Here is a 24,915-nt window from a genome sequence, read left to right as displayed (position 1 = left end):
AATGCAAGGAACTGTGTGAAATGCATGCTTTTGGAAAAGATTATTGATTGCTGCCAAGGTGGGTCTTTTTAGACCCCCCCCCTCAGAGGTTACTGTTTATTTACATATTGAGATTGAACACTCCCATCAAATTCAGCTGGGTATCGACCGGGCAGATAAAATCCCTGTGTGCTGCCTGCACATGAACAAACAAGAAATAAACTCCTGTGACTTCTTTCCATGAAATAAACTTTGACCGGGCGTGATAAACAAGGGATTGCAGTCAGCATCCTGATGTTTATTTCCATTACATTTACAGAGTTTATAATGTGTTGTCTGAATTTGCAAATCATTGAGAACCAAGATGGAGCAAAAATGTATCATTGATGTTCAGTTATTATGGAATCATTATCACACTAAAATGTCCTCAGCTGTATCATCAGACTTTTATCAAGTAAAATAGTGGGAGTAGATTCAATGTCAACATTCAAAACAGAATTGGATATGTGCATGAGAAATGTGAATATAGCTGGCATGGTTAGTAAGTTTGCAGATGACACTAAGACTGGTGAAGTAGTGGATAATGAAGAAGGTTACCTCGGAGTACTACAGGACCTTGATCTGACGGGCCAATGGGCTAAGGAGTAGCAGCTGGAGTTTAATTTATATAAATGTCAGGTGCTGCATTTTGGAAAGGCAAATCAGGGCAGGATGTATACACTTAATGGAAAGGTCCCAGGGAGTGCTGCACAAAGAGACCTTGGAGTGCAGGTTCATAGTTCCTTGAAGGTGGAGTCACAGGTAGACAGGATAGTGAAGGAAGTGTTTGGTATGCTTGCCCTTGTTGGTCAGTGCGTTGAGTGTAGGAGTTGGGAGGATATTCTACAGCTGGTTTAGACACTTTTGGAATACTGTGTGCAATTCTGGTCTCCCTGCTGGCGGAAGGATGTTGTGAAACTTGAAAGGGTTCAGGAAAGATTTACAAGAATGTTGCCAGGGTTGGTGAGTTTGACCAATAGGAAGAGACTGAACTGAATAGGCTGGGGTTATTTTCCCTGGAGCATCAGGGGCTGAGGAGTGACTTTATGAAGGTTTATAAAATGATGAGAGGCGTGGAGAGGGTGAATAGCCCAGATCTTTACCCTGGGCTGGGAGAGTCCAGAACTAGAGGGCATAGGTTTAAGGTGAGAGGAGAAAGATTTAAAAGGGACCTAAGGGGCAACTTTCACTCAGACAGTGGAGTGTGTGTGGAATGAGCTGCCAGAGAAAGTGGTGGAGGCTGGTACAATTATAACATTTAAAAGGTATCTGAATGGGTACATGAATAGAAAGGGGTAAAGGGATACAGGCCAAATGCTAGCAAATGGGATTAGGTCAGATTTGGATGTCTGGTCAGCATGGATGAGTTGGATTGAAGGGTCTGTTTCCATGCTCTACAGCTCTATGACTCTATGACTACAAGGATGATGTATGCCTGAAGCAAGGTTCAAAGTAATATTTCCTCAACTCTGCCCAAACACACCTGAATGAAACATTTGCAGGACTGTGGGATAAAGTGCAAGTGAGTGGGGACAATTGGACAGAACTTTAAACGAGAAATCAAAGGGTCAAATATCATCTTCACTGCTACAGGTTTCTACCTTCAGCTGAAAGAATCAGAGATGGTTTTCTAGGCATCTACAAATTAAGTTATCATGCAACATTTCTGCATAACCCTGATAGCTGAGGTTCAGCACTCAATGTATGAATAACAAGCAGTCAAAAATCACAAATTCTATTTTCATTGACAACAAAATCCATGTGATAATCTGAATTTTTCTTTTCATATATTTTTATTTAGTGTCCTCCAATCTAGGACAGTCATTGGAAACGGGGAGTGTAAAAGTTAATATCTCACACAAAATCTATAACCATATGTCGTCTTAAAATCTGCAATCATAATCTCTTTGGAAATAGGTTGAAGGTAGTCTAACTAAGTTTCAAACATCTGTTTTTTGCAACTCTTTGTATGAGTAGCATTTTGAAAAATAGTCCATTTTTAGTGGCAACCTCAAAGATCCAGTTATTGTTATCAACTCCTGTTTACAGAACATAAGGGCAACTCTTCAGTTCAAATTAAGATAAATAGGGTTCCCTTGGAAGATCTCATGAGGTGTGGAAGATTAAAAATATGGGCATTTCTTAAATCTTAAAAGAGGAAAGAGGCTGTTTTTTTAAAAGAGACCAGGCAAGCATTGCACATAAGGAAGGTCGGATCATTAAGCAAGTCAATTTTAAGGAATGCCTAGTGATTTTAAGAAGATCAAGAGAAATAGACATTTTTGAAGGGAATTTTAGAGTTTAGGGCTTAGGTTAAAGCATGCCCAGCTGGAATTGGAGGAATGCAGATACTTCAAAAGATGTAAAGAGGCTGTAGGAATTCATAAACAGGGATAGTTGCAGCCATTATGGGATTTGACTATAAATGTACAAGTGTAGTATTTCAGTGCTGGACTATTAGATTATTTCATGGCTGGTTGAAAACAGACATTTTGATGTTTTTCAGTTCACATGAGGTCTGATGTTAAATTACTTTCAAAAGCCAAAGGTAATAATTTGTCTGAAAATAAAGTAAGTCAGTCCCTGAAAGCAATAATGGAATAAGGAATGGTATTCATTCTCCCTGATGTGGCAGCGTGAGTTCACATTACCCATCTTGTTTGTGGCATCAGCACATGATGAGTGAAACCAGCTTTCAGTTCTATTGAGCAGGGAGCTTTCTGAAACAGTATGACAGCTAAATTGAAGGGCTGAAGGAATGGAAAGTTACTCATGTTGTTTCTTGTTCATTCACAGATGTGGGCATCATTAGCTAGGCCAGCATTTATTGCCATCCCTAATTTCCCAGAGGGCAAAGAAAGGTCAACCATATTGTTGAGTGTCTGGAATCACATGTAGGCAAAACTAGGCAAAGAAGGCAATTAACTTCCCTAAAGGACTTTAATAAACTACTTCGATTTTTCTGACAATCAACAGCGGTTTCATGGTCGTAGACTTACTTCCAGAGTTTTAGCGAATTCAAATTCCATCATGGTATTTCCATTATCTGGGTTTCTGAATTAGTAGTTTAACAATAATACCACGACTATTGTAATAAAGTGATTGAAAAGCTTAAGTAAACCATGTGACCATGATAATGGAATCACTGGGAGAGATTGAAAACTCCAGTAGATTATCTTGGCTCGCTGTCGTATATAATGTAGTCCGCATTATGTATCTTTTGATATGTTATCATTTCATGTTAGTATTGAACATAGAGATCAAAAGTTGGAATTGATATATGAGTTTTAGGTAGACCACTTTATTATAATTACATACTGGAATTGTGAATTACAGTAGCTGAATTCTTATCATGATTTGTGAACTTAATGGTAAGAAATGATATAGTCATACAGGAAAGATGCTTTGTAATTTGGTCTGAATATTCATATTGCATTCAGTAGGGTTTAACCTAGTTTGTTGGGGGATGGGAACTGGAGCTACAGATCTGAGGATGGAGTAGATAGTGAACAATCAGATACAGTGTGCAGAGAATCAGTGAGGAGGGACAGATGGCAAAGTTGTAGTCGGTATGATGAAGTGTGTCCATTTTAATGCAAGAATTATCAGGAATAAGGATGATGAATTCCGAGCATGGATCAGTACTTGGAGCTATGCTGTTGTGGCCATTGCAGATACTTGGATATCACAGGGGCAGGAATGGTTGTTGGATGCTCCAGGGTTTAGATGTTTCAAAAGGAATGGGGAGGGAGTTAAAAGAGGTGGGGGAGTAGTATTGCTAATCAGGGAAAATATCACAGCTACAGAAAAGGAGGTCATCCAGGAGGGTTTGTCTACAGAATCAGTATGGGTGGAAGTCAGGAAAGGAGCAGTCACTTTATTGGGAGCTTTCTGCAGAGCTTCCCCCCCACCTCAACTAGCAACAGAGACAGGAGGAGCAGATTAGGAGGCAGATTTTGGAAAGGTGCAGACGTAACAGGGTTGTTGTCATGGGTGACTTTAATTTCCCTAATATTGATTAGAACCTCCTTAGTTCAAATAGTTTGGATGGAACATTTTTTGTCAGGTGTGTCCAGGAAGGATTCCTAACTCAGTATGTAGGAAGGCCAACTGAAGGGGAGGTCATATTGGATTTGGTGCTTGTCAACAAACCAGGCCAGGTGTCAGATCTCTCAATGGGAGAATTTCAGTGATCGTGATCACATCTCCCTTACCTTTACTATAGTCATGGAGAGGGAAAGGAAAATATGGGAAAGTATTTAATTGGAGGAGGAGCTATTACAATGCTATTAGGCAGGAACTGAGGTGCCTAAATTGGAAACAGATGTTCTCAGGGAAATGCACAACAGAAATGTGGTGATTGTTTGAGAAGCAATTACTAATAGTGCTGGATAGGTTTGTCCCACTGAGGCAAGGACGGGATGGCAGAGTGAAAGAACCTTCAGTGACAAGGGATGTGGAACATCTACCTACCTCGACACTGTCCTATCTCCAGGAACTCCGCACATACGTTCGACAAACCACCCACGCCCCTCACCTCCTTCAAGACTTCCATTTCCCCGGCCTCCAACGCCTCATCTTCACCATGGATATCCAATCCCTCTACATCTCCATCCGTCATGACCAGGGCCTCCAAGCCCTCCGTTTCTTCCTCGCCCGACGTCCCCAACAGTACCCTTCCACCGACACTCTCATTCGTTTGGCTGAACTGGTCCTCATCCTTAACAATCTCTCCTTCAAATTCTCCCACTTCCTCCAGACCAAAGGGGTAGCCATGGGCACACGTATGGGCCCCAGCTATGCCTGTCTCTTTGTTGGCTATGTAGAACAGTCCATCTTCTGTAATTACACCGGCACCACTCCCCACCTCTTCCTCTGCTACATTGATGACTGCATTGGTGCTACCTCGTAATCCCGCAAGGAGGTTGAGCAATTCAGCAACTTCACCAACACATTCCACTCTGACCTTAAATTTACCTGGACCATCTCTGACACCTCCCTCCCCTTCCTGGACCCCTCCATCTCTAATAATGACAACCGACTTGACACTGACATTTTTTACAAACCCACCGACTCCCACAACTATCTGGATTACACCTCTTCCCACCCTACCGCATGCAAAAATGCCATCCCGTATTCCCAATTCCTCCACCTCCACCGTATCTGCTCCCAGGAGGACCAGTTCCATCACAGAACACATTAGATGGCCTCCTTCTTTAGAGACCGCAATTTCCCTTCCCACGTGGTTAAAGATGCCCTCCAACGCATCTCGTCCACATCCCTTACCTCTGCCCTCAGACCCCACCACTCCAACTGTAACAAGGACAAAACCCCCCTGGTGCTCACCTTCCACCCTACCAACCTTCACATAAACCAAATCATCCGCTGACATTTCCGCCATCTACAAACAGACCCCACCACGAGGGATATATTTACCTCCCCACCCCTTTCCGCCTTCTGCAAAGACTATTCCCTCCGTGACTACCTGGTCAGGTCCATGCCTCCCAACAACCTATCCTCCCTGCCACTGCAGGAATTGCAAAATCCGTGCCCACGCCTCCTCCCTCACCTCCATCCAAGGCCCTAAAGGAGCCTTTCACATCCATCAAAGTTTTACCTGCACATCCACCAATATCATTTATTGTATCCGTTGATCTCGATGCGGTCTCCTCTACATTGGGGAGACTGGACGCCTCCTAGCAGAGTGCTTTAGGGAACATCTCTGGGACACCCGCACCAATCAACCACATCACCCTGTGGCCCAACATTTCAACTCCCCCTCCCACTCAGCCGAGGACATGGAGGTCCTGGGCCTCCTTCACCGCTGCTTGCTCATCACTCGACGCCTGGAGAAAGAACACCTCATCTTCCACCTCAGAACACTTCAACCCCAGGGCATTAATGTGGACTTCACCAGTTTCCTTATTTCCCCTTCCCACCTCACCCCAGTTCCAAACTTCCAGCTCAGCACTGTCCCCATGACCTGTCCTACCGGCCTATCTTCTTTTCCGCCTATCCACTCCACCCTCCTCTCTGGCCTATCACCTTCATCCCACCCCCATCCACCTATTGTACTCTATGCTACTTTCTCCTCACCCCCACCCTCCTCTCATTTATCTCTCCACCCTTCAGGCACTCCGCTTGTATTCCTGATGAAGGGCTTTTGCCTGAAACATCGATTTTCCTGCTCCTCGGATGCTGCCTGAACTGCTGTGCTTTTCCAGCACCACTCTACTCCAGAATGTGGAACATCTAGTCAAGAGGAAGAAGGAAGCTTACTTAAGGTTGAGTAGGCAAGGATCAGACAGAGCTTTGGAGGGTTACAAGGCAGCCAGGAAGGAACTGAAGAATGGACTTAGGAGAGCTAGAAGGATGCATGAAAAAGCTTTAGTGGGTAGGATTAAGAAAAACCCCAAAGCATTCTACACATGTGAGGAACGAGAGGATGGCCAGAGTAAGGGTAGGCCCAATCAGGGACAGTGGAGGGACCTTGTGCCTGGAGTCAGAGGAAGTGGGGGAAGTCCTTAATGAATACTTTGCTTCAGTATTCACTACTGAGAGGGACCTTGATGTTTGTGAGGACAGTATGAAACAGGCGAATATGCTGTTAGGAAGGAGGATGTGCTGAAACTTTTGAAAAACATAAGGATAGATAAGTCCCCATGGGTCAGACAGGATATACCCTAGGTTGGTACAGGAAGCAAGAGAAGAGATTGCTATGCCTTTGACAATGATCCATTGGAGGGTGGCAAATGTTATTCCCTTGTTCAAGAAAGGGAATAGGGATAATACTGGGAATTAGAGACCAGTCAGTCTAACGTCTGTGGTAGGCAAATTAGTGCAGAGGATTCTGAAAGACAGGATTTATGATTACTTGGAAAACTATAGTTTGATTAGAGATAGTCAGCATGACTTTGTGAGTGATAGATCATGCCTCACAAGCCTTATTGAATTCTTTGAGGATGTGACAAAACACATTGATGAAGGTAGAGCAATGGATGAGGTGAACACGGATTTTAGCATGGCGTTTGACAAGGTTCCCCAGCGTAGGCTCATTCAGAAAGTAAGGAGGGATGACATACAGGGAAATTTGGCTGTCTGGATACAGAATTGGCTGGCCCATAGAAGTAAGAAAGTGGTAGTAGATGGAAATTATTCAGCCTGGAGCTCAGTGACCAGTGGTGTTCCACAGGGATCTGTTCTGGGACCTCTGCTCTTTGTGTTTTTTATAAATGACTTGGATGAGGAAGTGGAAGTGTGGGTTAGTAACTTTGCCAATGGCACGGAGTTTGATAGAGTGGTGAATAGTGTGGAGGGCTGTTGTAGGTTGCAACGGGGCATTGACAGGATGCAGAACTGGACTGATAAATGGTCGACAGAGTTCAACCTGGAAAAGTGTGAAGTGATTCATTTGGAATGTTGAATTTGAATGCAGAATACAGGGTTAAAGGCAGGATTCTTGGCAGTGTGGAGGACCAGAAGGATCTTGGGGTCCATATCCATAGATCCCCCAAAGTTGTCACCCAAGTTGATAGGCTTGTCAAGAAGGTATATGGTGTGTTGGCTTTCATTAGCCGGGGTATTGAATTTAAGAGCTGTGAGGTTATGCTGTAGCTCACTAGAGACCTGGTTAGACCACACTTGGAATATTGGGTTCAGTTCTGGTTGCCTCATTATAAGATGGACGTGGAAGCTTTAGAGAGGTGCAGAGGAGATTTACCAGGATGCTGCCTGGACTGGAGGGCATGTCTTATAGAGAAAGGTTGAGGGAGCTAGAGCTTTTCTCATTGAAGCAAAGAAGGTTGAGACCTGACTTAATATAAGTGTACAAAATGATGAGAGGCTTAGATAGAGTGAATATCTCAGAGACTTTTTCCCAGGGTAGAAATGGCTATCACAAGGGGTCGTAATTTTAAGGTGGGTTGAGGAAGGTTTAGGGGAGATGTCAGAGATAGGTTCTTCACTCAGATAATGGTGGGTGCATGGAATGCACTGCCAGCAGTAGTAGTAGAGTCAGTTATATTCGAGACATTTAAGCGATTCATGGATAGGCAAATGGAAGTTAATACAATGAAGGGTATGTAGGTTAGTCTGATCTTAGACTAGGATAAAAGGTCGGCATAACATCGAGGGCTGAAGGGCCTGTACTGTTCTATGTTCTATAAAGCATAAGCTTATTAAAGACGGGGTCTTGATTCTGCAGTCGTTACAACTTATACCTTTGTTTAAAGTGATAAAACAATGTAGAACAGTAAAACAATGTAGAACAGTAGAAAACAATGTAGAACAGTAAAACAGTCCAAAACTTGATAACTTCCATAAATTTCAGGGAACAGTAAGTTGGAGGTTTAGGAACTTGAGAGTCATCCATGAGTGATCTGAGTACTCAACTAGTAATGTAGGATAAGGAGACTTTAGAAATAACTAAAAACATAAAACAACTTATCGTCATCATTTTTTTCATGAGCCTCTAATATATTTGATTCGTAATTTTGGACAATTATTAGGGAAGTAGGATGGTTAAGTAAGATGGTTATTTTCCCTATGCACAACTTACCTGATTTGTCAGATGACTTGTCAGGTCATCCGAATATGGATCATATTGGTTGCATGCCAATTTGACGTAACCATGGCGAAAGAAGATCATATGAGGTGAGGTGCTGGCAATCAAGAAGTAGGAGCGGACATCAAACTTTCGACCTTCCAGAAGCAGAGGTTTGTGTAGGTACCTGTATAGGTAAAAGCACAGGCATTTTAGCATGTCTTTGAAGAAAGTTTTGGGAGCTTCAGTTTGTTATATCACTTCCACTGCTGGTCCAATGTTGGTCTTCTCATCTCTCCATACATAGGCTAATTTTCTGCGTGTTTCACACTGGAATCTCACACTAGAAGCAAACCATTGGAAATCACAGGTACAATTTCCCATGACTTTAGATGCAAAAATACTCCTGAGAGAGCCCACAATAACTCAGTGTGCAATTCCTTATGGGAATGCAGCTTCAAAGATTTTCTTATCGCTTCTTTTCTCCTGTTCTCTTTACACCCACAAATGTGTCTCCAGATTCAACACAAAATACAGTACAATGAAATCCATTTACTTTTGATTCTTCACGGGAAGTGTATCTACTATTTGCTGAACAGTGGCATTTTAAATGTCCTCTTTACATTTATACTTGGGATACCAACATATACAGGAGAAAGTGAGGACTGCAGATGCTGGAGCTCAGAGTCAAAATGCGTGGTGCTGGAAAAGCACAGCAGGTCAGGCAACATCCGAGGAGCAGGAGAGTTGACGTTCTGAGCATAAATCCTTCATCAGGCAGACCAATGTATATGATGAATTTTTATTGAACTCGCCATGACAAACATGGCTTGGATCTCAAATATAGGTGGAATACTGAGGATACAGGAAATATGAAATACATACAAAAGGTGCTGGTGTGGCAGCATCTGTGGAGAGACAAACATTTTGAATCCAATCATTCTTTTTTGGAGTGGGGTGCGAGGGGAGGTGGTAGGATGCTGGAAAATCCTGATATTTATGTTGTTAACAGAAGGGGAAGAGGAGTAGATGATGTGAATGCCCACAGCAAAAGACAAGGTGTGTTCCAAAGAAGAGATATAGCATTCAGTTTACTGGGGAAAATACTTGAGTTGTGTTCCTTTGAGCAGAAAAGATTAAGAGGAGATTTGATAGAGGTCTTCAAAATTATTGGATGGCTTTGGTAAGGTAAATTTGGAGAAACTGTTTACAGTGGAATGGGGTTGAGTCAACAGAGAACACGCATTTAAGGTGATAGCAAGAACCACTCGCAACATAAGAAAACCACTCTTTTAATGTAACAAGTTGCCGTGATTTGGAATGTCCTGCCTAAAGAATTGGTGGAAACAATTTTCAAAACAATTACTTGAAGGGAACAGTTATAGGGCAATGGGTAAAGAGCAGAGGTTACTTGGATAACTTGGTCAAACAGCTTAAATCGGCAGGATGGGCTGATCTACTTCACTACAACATTATATGATTCTATGGTTTCAAGTTAGTGACAAAAATTAGAACAAATAGCTACCTTTTCAGATCTAGTATCCTCATCAGTATTCCAGGTCTGGTCCAGTAAAATAAAAAAAAGGAAGACTTATAAGTGTGGCTCAGTGGTTAGCACTGCTGACTCACAGCACCAGGGACCCAGGTTCAATTCCAACCTCGGGTGACTGTCTATGTGGTGGTTACACATTCTCCCTGTGTCTGTATGGGTTTCCTTCAGGTGCTCCAGTTTCCTCTTATCATCCAAAGATGTGCAGGTTAGACGGATTGGCCATGCTATAGTTTCCAGAGATGTGCAGGCTAGGTGGGTTAGCTATGAGAAATGTAAGGTTACTGGGGCAGGGGGCTGGGTCTGGGAGGAATGCTGTTCAGAGGGTCAGTGTGGATCCAATGGGCTGAATGGCCTACTTCCACACTGTAGGGATTCTATAATTTATGCAGTACTTTATATAGTATATCTTAAGATGTTCCAAAGTGTTTTACTTTCAGTTTGCAATCAATGTGATAATACAGGAAAGACAGCTGTCATTTGTGATGTTGGTGCAGGGATAAATATTGGCCAAAGTATACTGGGCCAAACTCCCCTGCTCTTCTTCAACTGATGTTTTATGTAGAGCTGAGAGGGCAGATGGGACCTTGATTCAACATTTCATGCAACAGATGGCATTTCTGACAGTGCAGCATTTCTTCAGTGTTACACTATAGAGTCAGCATCTATTTTTGTGCTCAAATTTATGGAATTGAACTTGTCTACATCTACCGATCTCAAAGGCAAGAGCATTGCCCACTAAGCTGGGGCTGATATCTATATTCCTACAGCGCAAATCTGAAAGTGCACATCCACAGAAACAGAAGAATGACACTATTCCAACAGCTGCTGTAATTACTGCTTTTTATGATTCCTTTTCCATTCAATCTGGATGCATATATTACAATCCACTTTACTTTGAGAAAGCTCTTAATTACCGTTGTACTATTCTGTTGCTGGGTAAACCATAACAATACATTTTACTCGAAGTATTCTTCTCTATGCTTTCCAGTTTTGCACGGAAGTCCAAGAAGTCTTCCTGGCATTTCAGGAGAAATATTCCTTTACCTAAGTTTGATCCAGCAGGTTTTGAAATCCAAATTGGTACATCTGTGCAGAAAGAAACACAGGAAAGGAAAACACTTAAATATCATGACTGGATTATGAATATTTTTGACAAATGAGGACTGAAAACCAAAATAATGCAAATCAATGAACATGATGATTAGCTCTAGCAATATAGTTATTAGCTGATAAATTATTCCCAACAATTGGCAAAAGCTGGATACATCAGTCTCTATTTTGTCTCCTCTTTCTATATAATCTGACTAGAAGCTGAATAGACAGATTCTTCTGTGTTGTTCCAATGCTATGAGGATTAACAGCAATTGTAAGGCAGTTCCACAGCAAATCCCAATGCAGGAGAAGGTGCAGATTATATTTCAAGAGTTTATAGTACTGTGAGTTGTAAAACAGTGGATTGGAATTCAGGAGTTGGAATGGGGTGAGTTGGAATGGAGTGGGTCAGAATGAAATGAGTTGGGATGGGGTGGGTCAGAATGGGTTGGGTTAGAATGGAGTGACTTGGAATGGGGTGGGTCCGAATGCAGCTTGTCACAATACAGCAAGTTGGGGTGCAACATATTGGAATGCGAGACAGCATTTGAGGTACAGAGAATACCCATGTGATATGTGGTCATAACCGAGGCAGATAAAGAAAAGTGATGAAACATGGATCAAAAATCTCCATAAAATAGTCTGCTGGTATAGTATAATACAGGACATGCTGGTGGCAACATGGGAGAAAAGTATCATGCAGGAAAAGAGAAGCTTCACAGGAAATAGAAAAACCAGGGCAGGTCTTAACTCATTGCATAAGTTTAGTTTCAGATTGTAGTAGTGTCACCACCTCTTCCAGGGTTTACTAAATGGTAAAAACTCACATGAACAATATGTTTGGACAAATGCAAGAAAACAATGTGTGGTTTGAGGGAGGGGAGGAGAGTCATAGGCAATGATCTAGAGTTCAAGTTGAAAATGTTCAAAAAGGTGGAATATACTGTATATTAATGTTCATCAGAACATTAACAGGGCTCAAAGTTTTAAGCTTTGTTGAGAAATAACATAGGTTGGCTAGATAGAAGAGACACAGAGATCTATGTCTTCTGGTGGATGGGTTTATTACAAGGGGAAACCAACTTAAATTCAGAGTCAGACCATTCAGGAGTAAAATTTTGAAACATTTCTGCACACAAAAGATGGGAGGATTCCACAACTTGCCAACAAAATGCAGCTGCTCACTAAATTAACAGTTTATATCTGAAATCTGACCAAGCACATCACATGATACAGAACTATGGCAGGTGTTTGAAGTTTGGATCCAGATCACTCATGGGTTGTACCTATAACTACATGAGACACATTATTCCAGGAAGGTAGCTCACCAACACCTTCTCAAGGATAGTTTGGGATGGGCAGTAAATGTCGGCCCAGCCAGCGATACCTACATTCCATGAGCAAATAAAGAGAAAAGTCACCATCACATTGAATGGCTGAATAGGCTCAAGTGGTTGAATGGCTGACTTCTGTTTGTGTCCCCTACTGGATTGTTCCAGGGAGGAACATTTGCAAGAAGTAAAACAGAAAATCAGAACTCCAATCATTTAATGATCCCAAACTAATAATACAGAATAAAAATGAAAGTTGAAGCTTACCCTACTGGATTGTAGATATGGGGGAGGGAAAATGATTTTCTGAATTATTGGCAAGATAAAATACCTTCCATAATTTGAAAGAATGCTAGACGTTCACTTTTCACATCCATGCGATATGTTTCAGGATAAAACTCTTCCATTTTCAAAACTCTAGGGTTGAATAAAGAACTTGCGTTTACATATAATTTTTTACATCCTCAAAATATCCCAGAGCTCTTTACTATGATTGAGGGGTGAATGTGATGGAGATATTCAAACTTATGAGGCATTTTTACATATTATAGAATAGACACAGAGAAACAGCTTCCAGTGACAGAAGGATTGGTTATCAAAGGAAACAGATTTAAGGTAATTGACAAAAAAAAATTATTGGGGAGAAACTTATTTATTGAAGAATTCTTATGTTCTGGAGTGCATTACCTGAAAATATGTTATATCCACATTCATTAGTAACTTCTGAAGAGAGTCAGTTATTGTTGAAAAGGGAACAATTGCAAAGTTGTGAAGGAGCAAGAATGAATGGAACTAATTGGGTAGGTCAATTTAGATAGCTGGTGCACACTAACTTTAATTCTTGGAAAAACATGTCATTTCTGTAAAAGTGAGGAAAGGGGTTAACAATAGAAAGAAAGCTGGGAATTGGAAGGGAATGTAGGGTCAGAAAGGGGAGAGATAATTGAAGCATCAGGGTTGAGGGTAGGGAAGTTGCAAGAATTAAGGGTGACCCTCAAAACTCAGCAGAATGAAGCAATCCTCAAATCCGGTGGGTCACGTTTAGGTACATCAGGAGTCCAATGCTTGAATCTGAAATAACCAGTTTTGTGTCATGTATAATCCAACGTGAGTAATATTGTTCATGTGCCTATCTTAAACCCGTATTTAAATGGACCACAGACCAGTGAAAACCATGTTCTGTTCTGCTTTAGCATTTCATTGACTGTAAGAGAATCACCTCAAATTAATTACTTCAAACACCTCCTGGTGAAATAGTTTAATACAACTGCACAGAAGCACCTGTTCTCACAAGCAAACTCCATTTAAATGGACAAAGAACAGATGTTTTTTAATTTAAAATATCAGTGAAATTTTAATTATGAGTTGATTGGCTCATGTCATATTTCAGCAGCAGAAAATCTTCACCATTCTGCATTGAACAGTCAGTATTTGGGTCATGTTGGATAAATGACAGAAACTCTGAACTCCAGCTTAATGACTCCAGGATGTGTTTCACCAGGAATTGCCTCAGTCTATTCCATGACCAGCCTGTCAAACCTAGAGATGTACATATTGTTTTAAAAAGTACCTGTTTAAACTATTTAAATAATATCTGTTAAACATTTATATGTTAACAGGTGTATTTGCTAAAATTAAAGTGCCAATACATTTCTTTCAGCTCTCTCGTGTAAATTGTGCTCACAGCAACAACTGAAGCAACATCTTCCATAATATTATCAAATATTACTAATGCCTTTCCAAAGAAAGTACATTTTCTGTGACATTTTGTCTGTTGTAATCTGTTTTAAACTTTAACTTCAATACATTAATGGCAAGACCAACACGTAACAATTAATTGTTTAGCAACTCACTATTTTACATCCTGACACTAATGTGGATAGAGTCTTAAGAGAAATCCCAGCTCGACAAAGGGTTATTGTACTCAATCAGGACAACGCATGGAAAAAACTCAGTATTTGCATTCCCATATTGCAGGCTATTCGATGATTTATTCATGTACTATGTTTTGGGATTCAGTTAAGTTTCATAACATTTCTGAGACAAAGTAAATTTTCAGAGAATAAAATAAATCCACAGTTTTCAGGCATTGACAAAATAGGGAGTATATCATGGTGGTTTAGCAGTTTGAAGGTGTTTTACTATTCCCAACTTATTTAAAAGTATTACATCAAGATGTTTTATCTCCTGGATCCTACAGACAAAATTGTCAGAGATGATTGTTATCGGTTTTTGTCATCTCATCTCAGACAACTGAGCAATTAATGATATCATATGGAAAAGACAATCTGATTCACATGGGCATAGCATAATGTGTCAGAGGATAGTGAAACCCTTAATGTGTTGGAAGGCAATGTAGAACTTGAGGAAGAGGTTTGTTGGGTAGCTGTTTAGGTAACAAAATTTGCAAGGAAATATCAATAATGCTGTATGTTTGCATCCAGGGGCCAGAATGAATAGGGAAAAGAAATCCAGCCACAATTAGGTTTTAAACATAGGATAATGAAATATAATCCTTAGTCAAGAACTTTATAAGGACAATGTCCATTTTTCCTCACATCTTTACAAAGGCTCTTGAATTTTGACATTGAAAGTAGTTGCTATTTTGGAAGAAACGTGGGAGATTGGTCATGAAGATAAGAGTTAATGGCAATTCAGGACAATTTGGGTCGATTGTATCCAAGACTGGCATTGTTACCTGAGGCAGAAGCTGGTTTTGGACTGGACACCTGTATCCACAGTGTATTTCTGTCTGTGGTGTACATTAGTAATCTAGACAAGAATGTAGGAGGTTTGAACAGTGAGTTCATAGATAACATGATGGGGAGAGCTTTAGACTAGAGGATAATATGAATGGAGTCGAGAGTGTGGTGCTGGAAAAGCACGGTCAATCAGGCAGCATCCGAGGAGCATTTCTGATGAAGGGCTTTTACCTGAAACAACAATTCTCCTACTCCTTAGATGCTGCCTGATTGACCGTGCTTTTTCCAGCACCACACTCTCGACTCCATTCATATTGTCCTCTAGTCTAAAGCTCTCCCCATCATGTTATCTATGAACTCTCTGATCTCCAGCATCTGCAGTCCTCACTTTCTCTTAAACAATATAAATGGGCTGATCAGATGGGTAAATAGTGAAAAACAGAATTTAATCCTGAAATATGAGGAGGAATAACAAGGGAGTAACACAATGAATGATAGGAGCCCATGTAGTACAGAGAATTAGGGAGACCCTGCTGAAATGTCCATAGATTCTTGAAGTCATCTGGACAGATTGATAAGGTGGTGAAGAAGGCATATGAGATGCTTTTCTTTATTCATTGAGGCAATGAATACAAGAATGAAAGGTTATAATTGAGCTGTATATAACGTTAAGTAAGCCATAGTTGGAGCAACTGTGCCATTCTTGTTGTCACACGGAGGAAAGATATTGCACATTCCACCTTGGGATCCTCCAACCACACGGCATTAAAGTCGACTTTACCAGTTTCCTCATCTCCCCTCCCCCCGCCCCCCCCCCCCCCCCCCCCACCTCATCCCAGGATCTAACCCTCCAACTTGGCACCGCCCTCTTGACCTGTCCTACCTGCCCATCTTCCTTCATACCTATCCACTCCACCCTCCTCTCTGATCTATCACCATCACTCCACCTGCATCTATCTATCACACTCCCAGCTACTCCGTCTCCCTCCTTCCCCCTCCCCCCCCCCCCCCTCCAACCTGCCCAACCTTCCTATTTATCTCTCAGACCCCTTCTTCCACTGCCCCCTACATTCTGGATGAAGGGCTTATTCCCAAAACGTCAATTCTCCTGCTCCTCGGATGCTGCCTGACCTGTTGTGCTTTTTCAGCGCTTCGCTTTTCGACTCTGATCTGCAATCCTCACTTTCTCTCTGTCTCTGGGGAATATATGATTGCACCAGAGAGGGTGCAGAGGAAATTATCTGGGTTGGAGTATTTCAGGCGTGAAGGAAGACTAGATAGGCTGAGGTTGTTTCCCTTAGAGCAGAGAAGGCTGAGGGAAGGCGTGACTGATGCTACCAAAAGTATGAGATGTATAGGTAGGGCAGAGAGCAAGAAACATTCCCTTTAGCAGAGAGGTTAATAAGCAGGGGGCATAGATGTAATCTGGGGGGGCAGGAGGTTTAGAAGGAATTCAAGGATTTTTTTTTCACCCAGAAGATGGGGGTTATCTGTAACTCATTGCCTGAAAGAACAGAAGAAACAGGAAACCACATAACATTTTAAAACAATTTAAATGGAGACTTGAAAAGCCAAAGCATTCAAAGCTACTAGCTATGCACCAGAAAATGGGATTAGAGTAGATCAGTACTTGACAGGCTTCACAATGAGCTGAAGGGCCTCATTCTGTGCTATAAAACTATGAAAATGATTCTATGACTCTAAAACTCCAAGCATATAATTCCCTTACCTGGGATAAATAATTTTTGTACGTTTAGTTGCTAATTGATCATAGGTCTTCAGGGAAGAACAAAGGCCAACCTTTGTGGTCAGGAGTTTATCATTCGGGATTTGGTTTAATAGCTGTTTACCTGTAGGAATGACAGAAATAAAATAGATAATATACAATACACATCACACAGCTTGGGGAAATGATAAATGCTTAAAAGCCTCAAAGTTCTAAGGATTTCTGAATGCCCTGTTACATACAATGTATTGGCATCTCCAATGTATCAAATTCTTTTACTGTTCTGTGTATGCACTAAATATTAGCCTCTTTACATTGCGTGCTCCAGTCATGTTTATACATCAGAGACTGAGATATAAAAAATATGGAGTTAAATTTTCTTGGGTACTCAGAAAAGGACGACCTGTACACTTTTGTACTTTCTGAAATGTACATCCAATCTCAGTGTGACTTTGTCTATGATTTATGTCCTTTCATACATGGTCTGGGCTAGCAGTAGCTTTTTCAAGCTATGACGGAGTTCCTGAATAGTACAGCTGCAGAGGTGGGTTAGTTAGAAAATCTGCCTTAATTCTCCATCACAACAGCCCAGTTGCCAACATCATTTAACAGTCCCTTAAATCCTACCCACCGACTCTTACCTATCCCCAGACAACCCCCGATCCTTCAAGTGAATCATGACACCAAAGCCCCTAACCCTGCCATCAATCCCCTATGCTTGCTCCAATAATTATTTTGTAAAGTAATCTGCTCCACTGCAACAAAAAATTATACACCTTGGAATTTCTTTTAGGCTCTTAAGCAAAAAGCAAACAACATCAAAGGCATATTCTGAAATGGCAGCTTCTTAAACATTTCAATTGTTTTGGATCGATAAACTGCACTGAAGTCATTAAAGCTTTTGAAACCCAGCCAAGCATTTATAGTGGCTCCAGCTACCAAAACAAAAACTTCCAGCTCCATTGGAACCAGGGAACTGAACAGAATAGTGTGCTGTTTGCATTTCAAAGCAGAATGCCTGGCAATTAGTAGAGAGAAATAGATACAGGGTTTTTTTTTAAAAGAAATTTTTCTAAAGTGGAACTTTTCTTAACAGCTCTAATTGTTAGAAAGAACTTTAGAAAAAAAATTTCTGAACAATTAGAGCTGTCATTTTAAATTACAGCAAAAAAAAGGCTGACAGGATAATACTCTTTACATTTTTAATGCAATCTAAAGCTTTCTTCAATCAGTTCTGAGGAAGGGTCACTGGACCCAAAATATTAACTTTGATTTCTCTCCACGGATGCTGCCAGATCTGTTGAGCTTTTCCAGCAACTTCTCTTTTTGTTTCTGAAACTTTCTTGAATGGAAAAGTATGTGACAACACTTGCATACTGGTGGTCAATGTAAAGATCAACCTATTATTCGGTATCAAAATATTTTACACTTACATTTCAGAACATTCCAAACCCTTTAGCAGGCTTTCCCTGGGCCGTGATCTCTCTGAGGAGGCACATCTTTTTGGAGGGTTTCCATAAACCACACCTGCTCACAAAAATGGTGTGGGAGGAATTGGAATATTCTTGTGGCCCTCACAACAGGGACCCTGACCTCAGGAAGATATGAGTATGTTATGCACTCAAGGTCTTCCCAACCCACAAAAAAAATTACAAGAAAATGATGTGAGGCTGTGAAGGCAGTGAAAAATTCTTCCTCCAGCAAAAAGAAAACTAAGTTCAAAGTATCATGACCTAATTCACATCTCCATTTGGAGACAAACATGCACCTACTATGGAAAAAAAATCAAATTGACAATGGCAATCAGGATGAGGAATTCATAGAATGCTTTTGAGATAGTTTCTTAGATCAGCACATTCTGAAATCAACCAGACATTGTACAATGTGACATGATTAGTTAATAACCGCAGAGCCCCTCACTGCTAGTCAGCAGCAGCCACAATATGACCGAAACAGAGAACAGTGGGTCTAAGACTAATTTTTTAAAAAAATTCAACTTGTGGGCATGAAAGCCAAGCAAGCTGAAATGAATTGGAAACTAGGATACAGATAGATCAGTAAAGAAGTAGTGGCAGACATTTAATGGGATATTTTAGGATACTCAGAATAACTCAGAATATTCCTATTCGAAAGAGAAATTGAGAGGATGAACCATCCCTGGTTAATGAAAGAAGTTAAAGAAAGCACCCATCATAAGGAAAAAATAATAATTCTGCAAAGGTGAGTGACAGGAGAAAGTGAGGACTGCAGATGCTGGAGACCAGAGTTGAAAAGTATGGTGCTGGAAAAGCGCAGCAGGCCAGGCAGCATCCGAGGAGCAGGAGAATCAACGTTTCGGGCATAGGTCCTTCTTCAGGTGAGTGACAGGTCAGATGATAGGACAAAATATAGAGAATGGCAGAAATTGATTAACAGATTGATCAAGAGAACATGAGAAGAGAGCCAAAAATTTAAAATGCAGGTATTTCTAAAGAGAAAGTTTGTCCTCTAGAAAGTGAGAATGGGGAGTTGAGTGTTAGATAACAAGAAAATGGAAAATTAAGTGAGCAAATATTTTGATTCTGTCTTCACTAGAATGGATACAAAAATCTTTCTGGTTCTAGTTATAAATCAAGATGTGGAAAGGAGACAGGAACTTGGTGAAATTACAGTCACTAGAGTTAAACACTAATGCTCCTCTACGAGGGGAGATGAAATGCAGACTGCGCAACTGCTTTGAAGAACACCTATGTTCTGTCCCCAGAAATGATCTGGAGCTTCCTGTTGCCTGCCAATTCAATGCACTACTGTGTTCCCTAGCCAACATCTATGTCTGGTTTGCTGTAGTGTTCCGGTGAAGCTCAGTGCAAGCTGAAAGAACATCATCTCATTTTCCACTTGGGGACCCTGCAGTCTTCAGGACTCCATAGCGAGTTCAATAATATGCTACAATGTGGAGGTGCTAGTGTTGGACTGGGGCTGGACAAAATCAGAAGTCACATGACACATGTTAGAGTCCAAGGGTTTCTTTTGAAATCACAAGCTTTCGGAGCACTGCTCCTTCATTGGGTGAAGCCACAGTCACAAAGGAAGTAATACTAAACAACCTGACGGATCTGCAGACCCAGTTAGACATCCATCTCAGGATCTTAAAAGTAGTAACTAATCAGTTAGTTGATACATTGGTCTTAAATTTCCAAAATTTGCTAGATTCTGGAGATATCCCACAAAATTGGAAAGTAGCATGTATAATTCCTGTCTTTGAGGAGGGAGGGAGGCAGAAAACAGGAAATTATAATCTGCTCAGCTTGCCATCTGTTGTGGGAAGGTGATAGAATCGCTCATTAAGGAGGTTATAGTTAATAACTTCAAAAACAAACCTCAAAGTATCCACCCGGAATTGGGATGATTTCGTGAAAGCACAATTTAACCAATTTATTGGAGTTCTTTGATGAAGTAACCTGCATTATGGATAAAGGGGAGTCTTTGGACATATTGTATTTGGATTTCTAAAGGGCATGTGACATGGTGTTGCATTAAAGTTTAATGTTCAAACCAGGAGCTCATGGTGTGATGCATAACAAATTAGCATGCTTAGAAGATTGTTTGGCTGTTAGAAAACAGAGAGTATACATAGAATGTGATGAGTGGAGACCTGCTGGGTTCTCAGCTTTTTACAATTTATACCATTTACTTAGACAAGGGGAATGAAGATATTGTGGCTAAATTTGGGGATGATACAAAGTTAGGTAGGGAAGTATGTTGTGAAAAGATCATATGTAAGATGGAGACAGATAAAGATGGGTTGAATAATTAGATTACTTACAGTGTGGAAACAGGCCCTTCGGCCCAACAAGTCCACACCGCCCCGCCGAAGCGCAACCCACCCATACCCCTACATTTACCCCTTCACCTAACACTACGGGCAATTTAGCATGGCCAATTCACCTGACCTGCACGTCTTTGGAGTGTGGGAGGAAACCGGAGCACCCGGAGGAAACCCACGCAGACACGGGAAGAATGTGCAAACTCCACACAGTCAGTCGCCTGAGGCGGGAATTGAACCCGGGTCTCTGGCGCTGTGAGGCAGCAGTGCTAACCACTGTGCCACCGTGCCGCCCTTAATAAGTGGACAAAAATCTGGCAGATAAAGTATAATGTGGGAAAATGTAAAGTCACTCACTTTAACAGGAAGAATAAAGAAGTATTACATAAATTGAGAACAATTACAGAATTCTTAGATGCAGAGGAATGTAGGCCTTCTTATACATGGATTCACGAAAAGTTAGTATTCAGGTATAGCAAGTAATTAAGAAGGCTAATGTAAGCTATCCCTATGACAGGATTTGAACATAAATGTAAGAATTTTATGCTTCAGCTGTATAGGGCATTTGTAAGACCACAGCTAAAATACTGTGTGCAGTTTTGATCTCCTTGTTTAAAGAATGCAAATACAAGGGAGGTGGTTCAGAGGAGGTTTTTACTAGAATGATTAGAGTGGGTGTCATGTAAGAAAAGGGAGGAAAGATTGGGCTTATTCCCATCATAGTTTAGAAGAGGGAGTGTGACTTGATTAAAGTTTATACGATCCTGAAAAGTCTTGAGAAGGATGGTGGGTTTGGAAAGAATGTCTCCTCTTGAGGCTGAGTCCAGAACTAGGGGAGACTGTTGAAAAATTAAGGGTCACTTTTTTCGGGTTGAGATGAAGAGAATTTCTTTTCTCTGAGAGGATTGTTAAACTTTGGAACTCTCTTCTTTCAAAGATAGTGGATGCAGGACACACTGGACTGGATATTATGACTGGCTTCGGAGAACCATTGGACAGTAAAGGTAAGATTAGAGGAAAACATGTTACTGAAAAGGACGCTCTTTGTAAAGCAGTCCAATACAAAAAATATTATATCAGTACAGCATAAAAAGAAGGAAATGTCATTGCAATACATTGTTTCAGAAAGTAAAAAATTCTCTTCCAAAAAAAGTGAAAAAAAATCAAAGGTATGAAATAGTATATGCAGAAAGAGAACATTAAGACATGTGATTGTAAGTCTATTATGTTACACTTATGACAGCTTCCATATTATGTTATTCAGGTACCCCTTTACCTTCTTGAAAGCATTGAAAGTTGTTCGGTGTATTAATTTCACACCATTTTAATAAGTAGTCAGCTCTGTCATTGTCATACATTCGCTTCCAACCCCTGTTCTCACAAAAGCTGATAACTCTGTATAGAAAAGAAACAATTTAACAAGTCCTGGAGCTGAAATTGAACAAACCACACATTAAAGTGTTAAATATGTTGCTGTAGTTGCCCCCCTGCTTTCCTAGGCAGAATTTTCACAGGAGCTTGTCATTACAGCTCTCTGGCTGAATTCCATTTGGATTGTTCTTTGTCCACTATCAAAATATCAGCCGCGGGAGACCTGTTTGGACCTGAACAGGGTTTCCACTGCAATGTTATGGTTGAATAGCAGCGGTTTAGAGGATATTTCCATTTGGACATGCTGGGTTTCCTCCCCTTCACTCCCTCCAGGTTGCACTGGACTACATCTGTGCCAGTGATTTGAAAACCATGCCCAAGGGTCACTTGAAGTGCACCCTCCTTTGCCCCTTTGGTTTTTAGTGGAATTACATCGCCATGCATTCCTCCAAATCCTGTTACTCCAAACAGAGGAAGAGAGGCAAACATTTAGTAACTGTGTGCTAAAGCAATTCAGGTCCCATAGAACCACATCAAACTAAAGCTTTGTATATCTTTCTGATAATTATTTAGCAATAAAGTAACAAAAATATAAACCAACTAAAATTACATTGATTAACCATATTATTGCAGTAGCACATTCAAGGAAGAACATTCCAAGCAGCATTGTGTAATAACTTACAATGAAACTCTACTTTTATACATACAGGTCAGTTCCATTTGTCCCTGAGACATAGAAGATGGGCCTGAAATTTTTGTAGTCATCCACCTTCTTGGGTTTGTTAGGCCTGGGGCTCACATCACCTCTTGCTTTGAGATGACAGATACTGTTACGAGACCTTGCATTTTCCAGTTTGCATTGTGAGGCATCAATGCCTACAGTGTAAGGATAAGGAAATTTAGGAGGAAATAGAGAAACGAAGCATTATGAGAAGCATAAAACTGAGAATTTTCAAACTTCAAAATCAACATCACCCATATATTTTCTTCATTTCACACCCACCATTAGCAACTTGACACAACACACTTGTAACGGATGCTATCAATCCCCACATTGTGACAATGGGGTTCAATAGCATTATCAGCATTGCATCCCCCGTTATCAACATCCATGGAGTTACCATTGACCAGAAACTGCACTGGACCAGCAGTATAAGTAATATGGCTACATGAACAGGACAGAGACTAGGAACTCTGCAATGAGTAACACACCTTCTGTCTCCACCGTGACTGTCCACCATCTACAAGGCACAAATCAGGGATGTGATGGAATACTCCCCATTTGCCTGGATGAGCTTGACTGGTGCTCCAGCCAACACATTAAACATTCACTCCCTTCATCACCACTGCACAGTAATAAAAGTGTGTACCATCTACTTTGATGCATGGCAGTAAATGATCAAAGGCTCCTTCGCCAGACCTTTCAAAATCCCAACCTCTATCATTCGGAGGGACAAGTGTGGCAGATACATGGGCACACTACCAGCAGCAAACACACCTCCAATTCACACACCTTCTTGACTTAGATCTATCACCACTCCTTCACTGTTGCTGGGTTGGAATACTGGAATTTCCTTACTACTATGCACAGGGCATGTGCTTACGTCCCAAGGTCTGCAGTAGTTCAAGAGGCAGGTCTCCTTTTCCAGGGTGATTTATGATGGAAAATAAATACTGGCCTTGCCAGGGACAAATAGATCCCATGAACAATTTTTTTAAAAAAGGAAAAGCACCAGAGAAACAATTAGACTGGCTCATCGACAAAGGAGAATACATTCTGAGGAAAGACGTTGTAACCTCATGTCCAATGCAGGTTGGTCAGTCTGATTATTAAATTATATTTAGAAAATGTACTCAAAGTTATCATTATCACGGTGTATTTGAGCTTTGTCTATAGAGTAGTTCCTGACTCTGCTCGAAGGTGAATAATCCCAGCTTTTCAGATTCTTCACAATATTGAAGTCCCTTATCTGTGGTATAATTTTGGTAAGTTTTCTCTGCAAAGTTCTAACAGCCCTCCCTGAAGCATGGTGCCCAGAACTGGACATAACCTGACAGCTGAATTATTATTTGTAAATTTAGAAAGACTTTTGCCCAGCTTATTTTGTAAGTACACTTTCTAAACAACTTTATTAACTCATCTTGCCATCTTCAAAAATGTGAATGTGGGTCACACATCAGACTAATATTAATAATATCAATAAAGGTGTCCAGATCAGAGTTGGCAGCAGCTGCCTCTGCAGTATTGTGATGATTTCCACAATCTACAGACTGATTAATATCAAAAAAACAATGATTCACATCTCAATAGCATCTTCAAAGTGGCAAAAAGTTCCAAGGTGCTTTATAAGAGGACGGATTTGGTTAGGGTGGGGTGCTTTGTAGGATTTACACTGAGCAGAAATGAGGAAAGGAAAGCCAAGGAAGCTGCCTCCTTTGCTGCTCTTTTGTGGTGTCACTATTTTAACAATCCCTTCAAACCATCACATAAGTTACTTGGTCGCCAACTCCATCTCCTGCAGATGAATTGTGAGGCATGAAAGACCGAATCCTTCTACCTAAAAGACGTAGGATATGGACACAATAAAGCCCCTTTAGCCTGCTCTGCTAATCAATACAATCATGGCAAATATTTCACTTCAATAGTATATTCCCAGCCAATCCCTGTGTCCTTTGATTCATTTCATACATGTAATCTGTTGACCTTTGTTGGAATATATTCAATAATGGCATGACAACAGCCATGTGGGCTAAATGATTTCAAAGTTTAATGAAC

At 40.9% G+C, this 24,915-nt stretch overlaps 1 protein-coding gene across 1 annotated transcript in view; it reads right to left on the bottom strand.

Annotated features, from left to right (window-relative positions):
- Nucleotides 1-24,915, bottom strand: part of LOC140487247 (protein polyglycylase TTLL10-like) — a 51,465-nt gene that overhangs the window by 14,371 nt on the left and 12,179 nt on the right. The window contains exons 2-7 of the mRNA XM_072586874.1: nt 22,847-23,015; nt 22,045-22,163; nt 16,967-17,087; nt 12,867-12,952; nt 11,027-11,198; nt 8,576-8,747 (exon numbers count right to left, since the gene is read on the bottom strand). Of these exons, the coding sequence (XP_072442975.1) occupies nt 8,576-8,747; nt 11,027-11,198; nt 12,867-12,952; nt 16,967-17,087; nt 22,045-22,163; nt 22,847-23,015 (839 nt within the window). The remainder of the gene's footprint in view (nt 1-8,575; nt 8,748-11,026; nt 11,199-12,866; nt 12,953-16,966; nt 17,088-22,044; nt 22,164-22,846; nt 23,016-24,915) is intronic.

Source organism: Chiloscyllium punctatum, chromosome 16 (genome assembly GCF_047496795.1).
Source record: "Chiloscyllium punctatum isolate Juve2018m chromosome 16, sChiPun1.3, whole genome shotgun sequence".
Taxonomy (NCBI): Eukaryota; Metazoa; Chordata; class Chondrichthyes; order Orectolobiformes; family Hemiscylliidae; genus Chiloscyllium; species Chiloscyllium punctatum.
The sequence above is the reverse complement of the archived record's forward strand: the minus strand, read 5'-3'. Positions and strand labels throughout refer to the sequence as shown.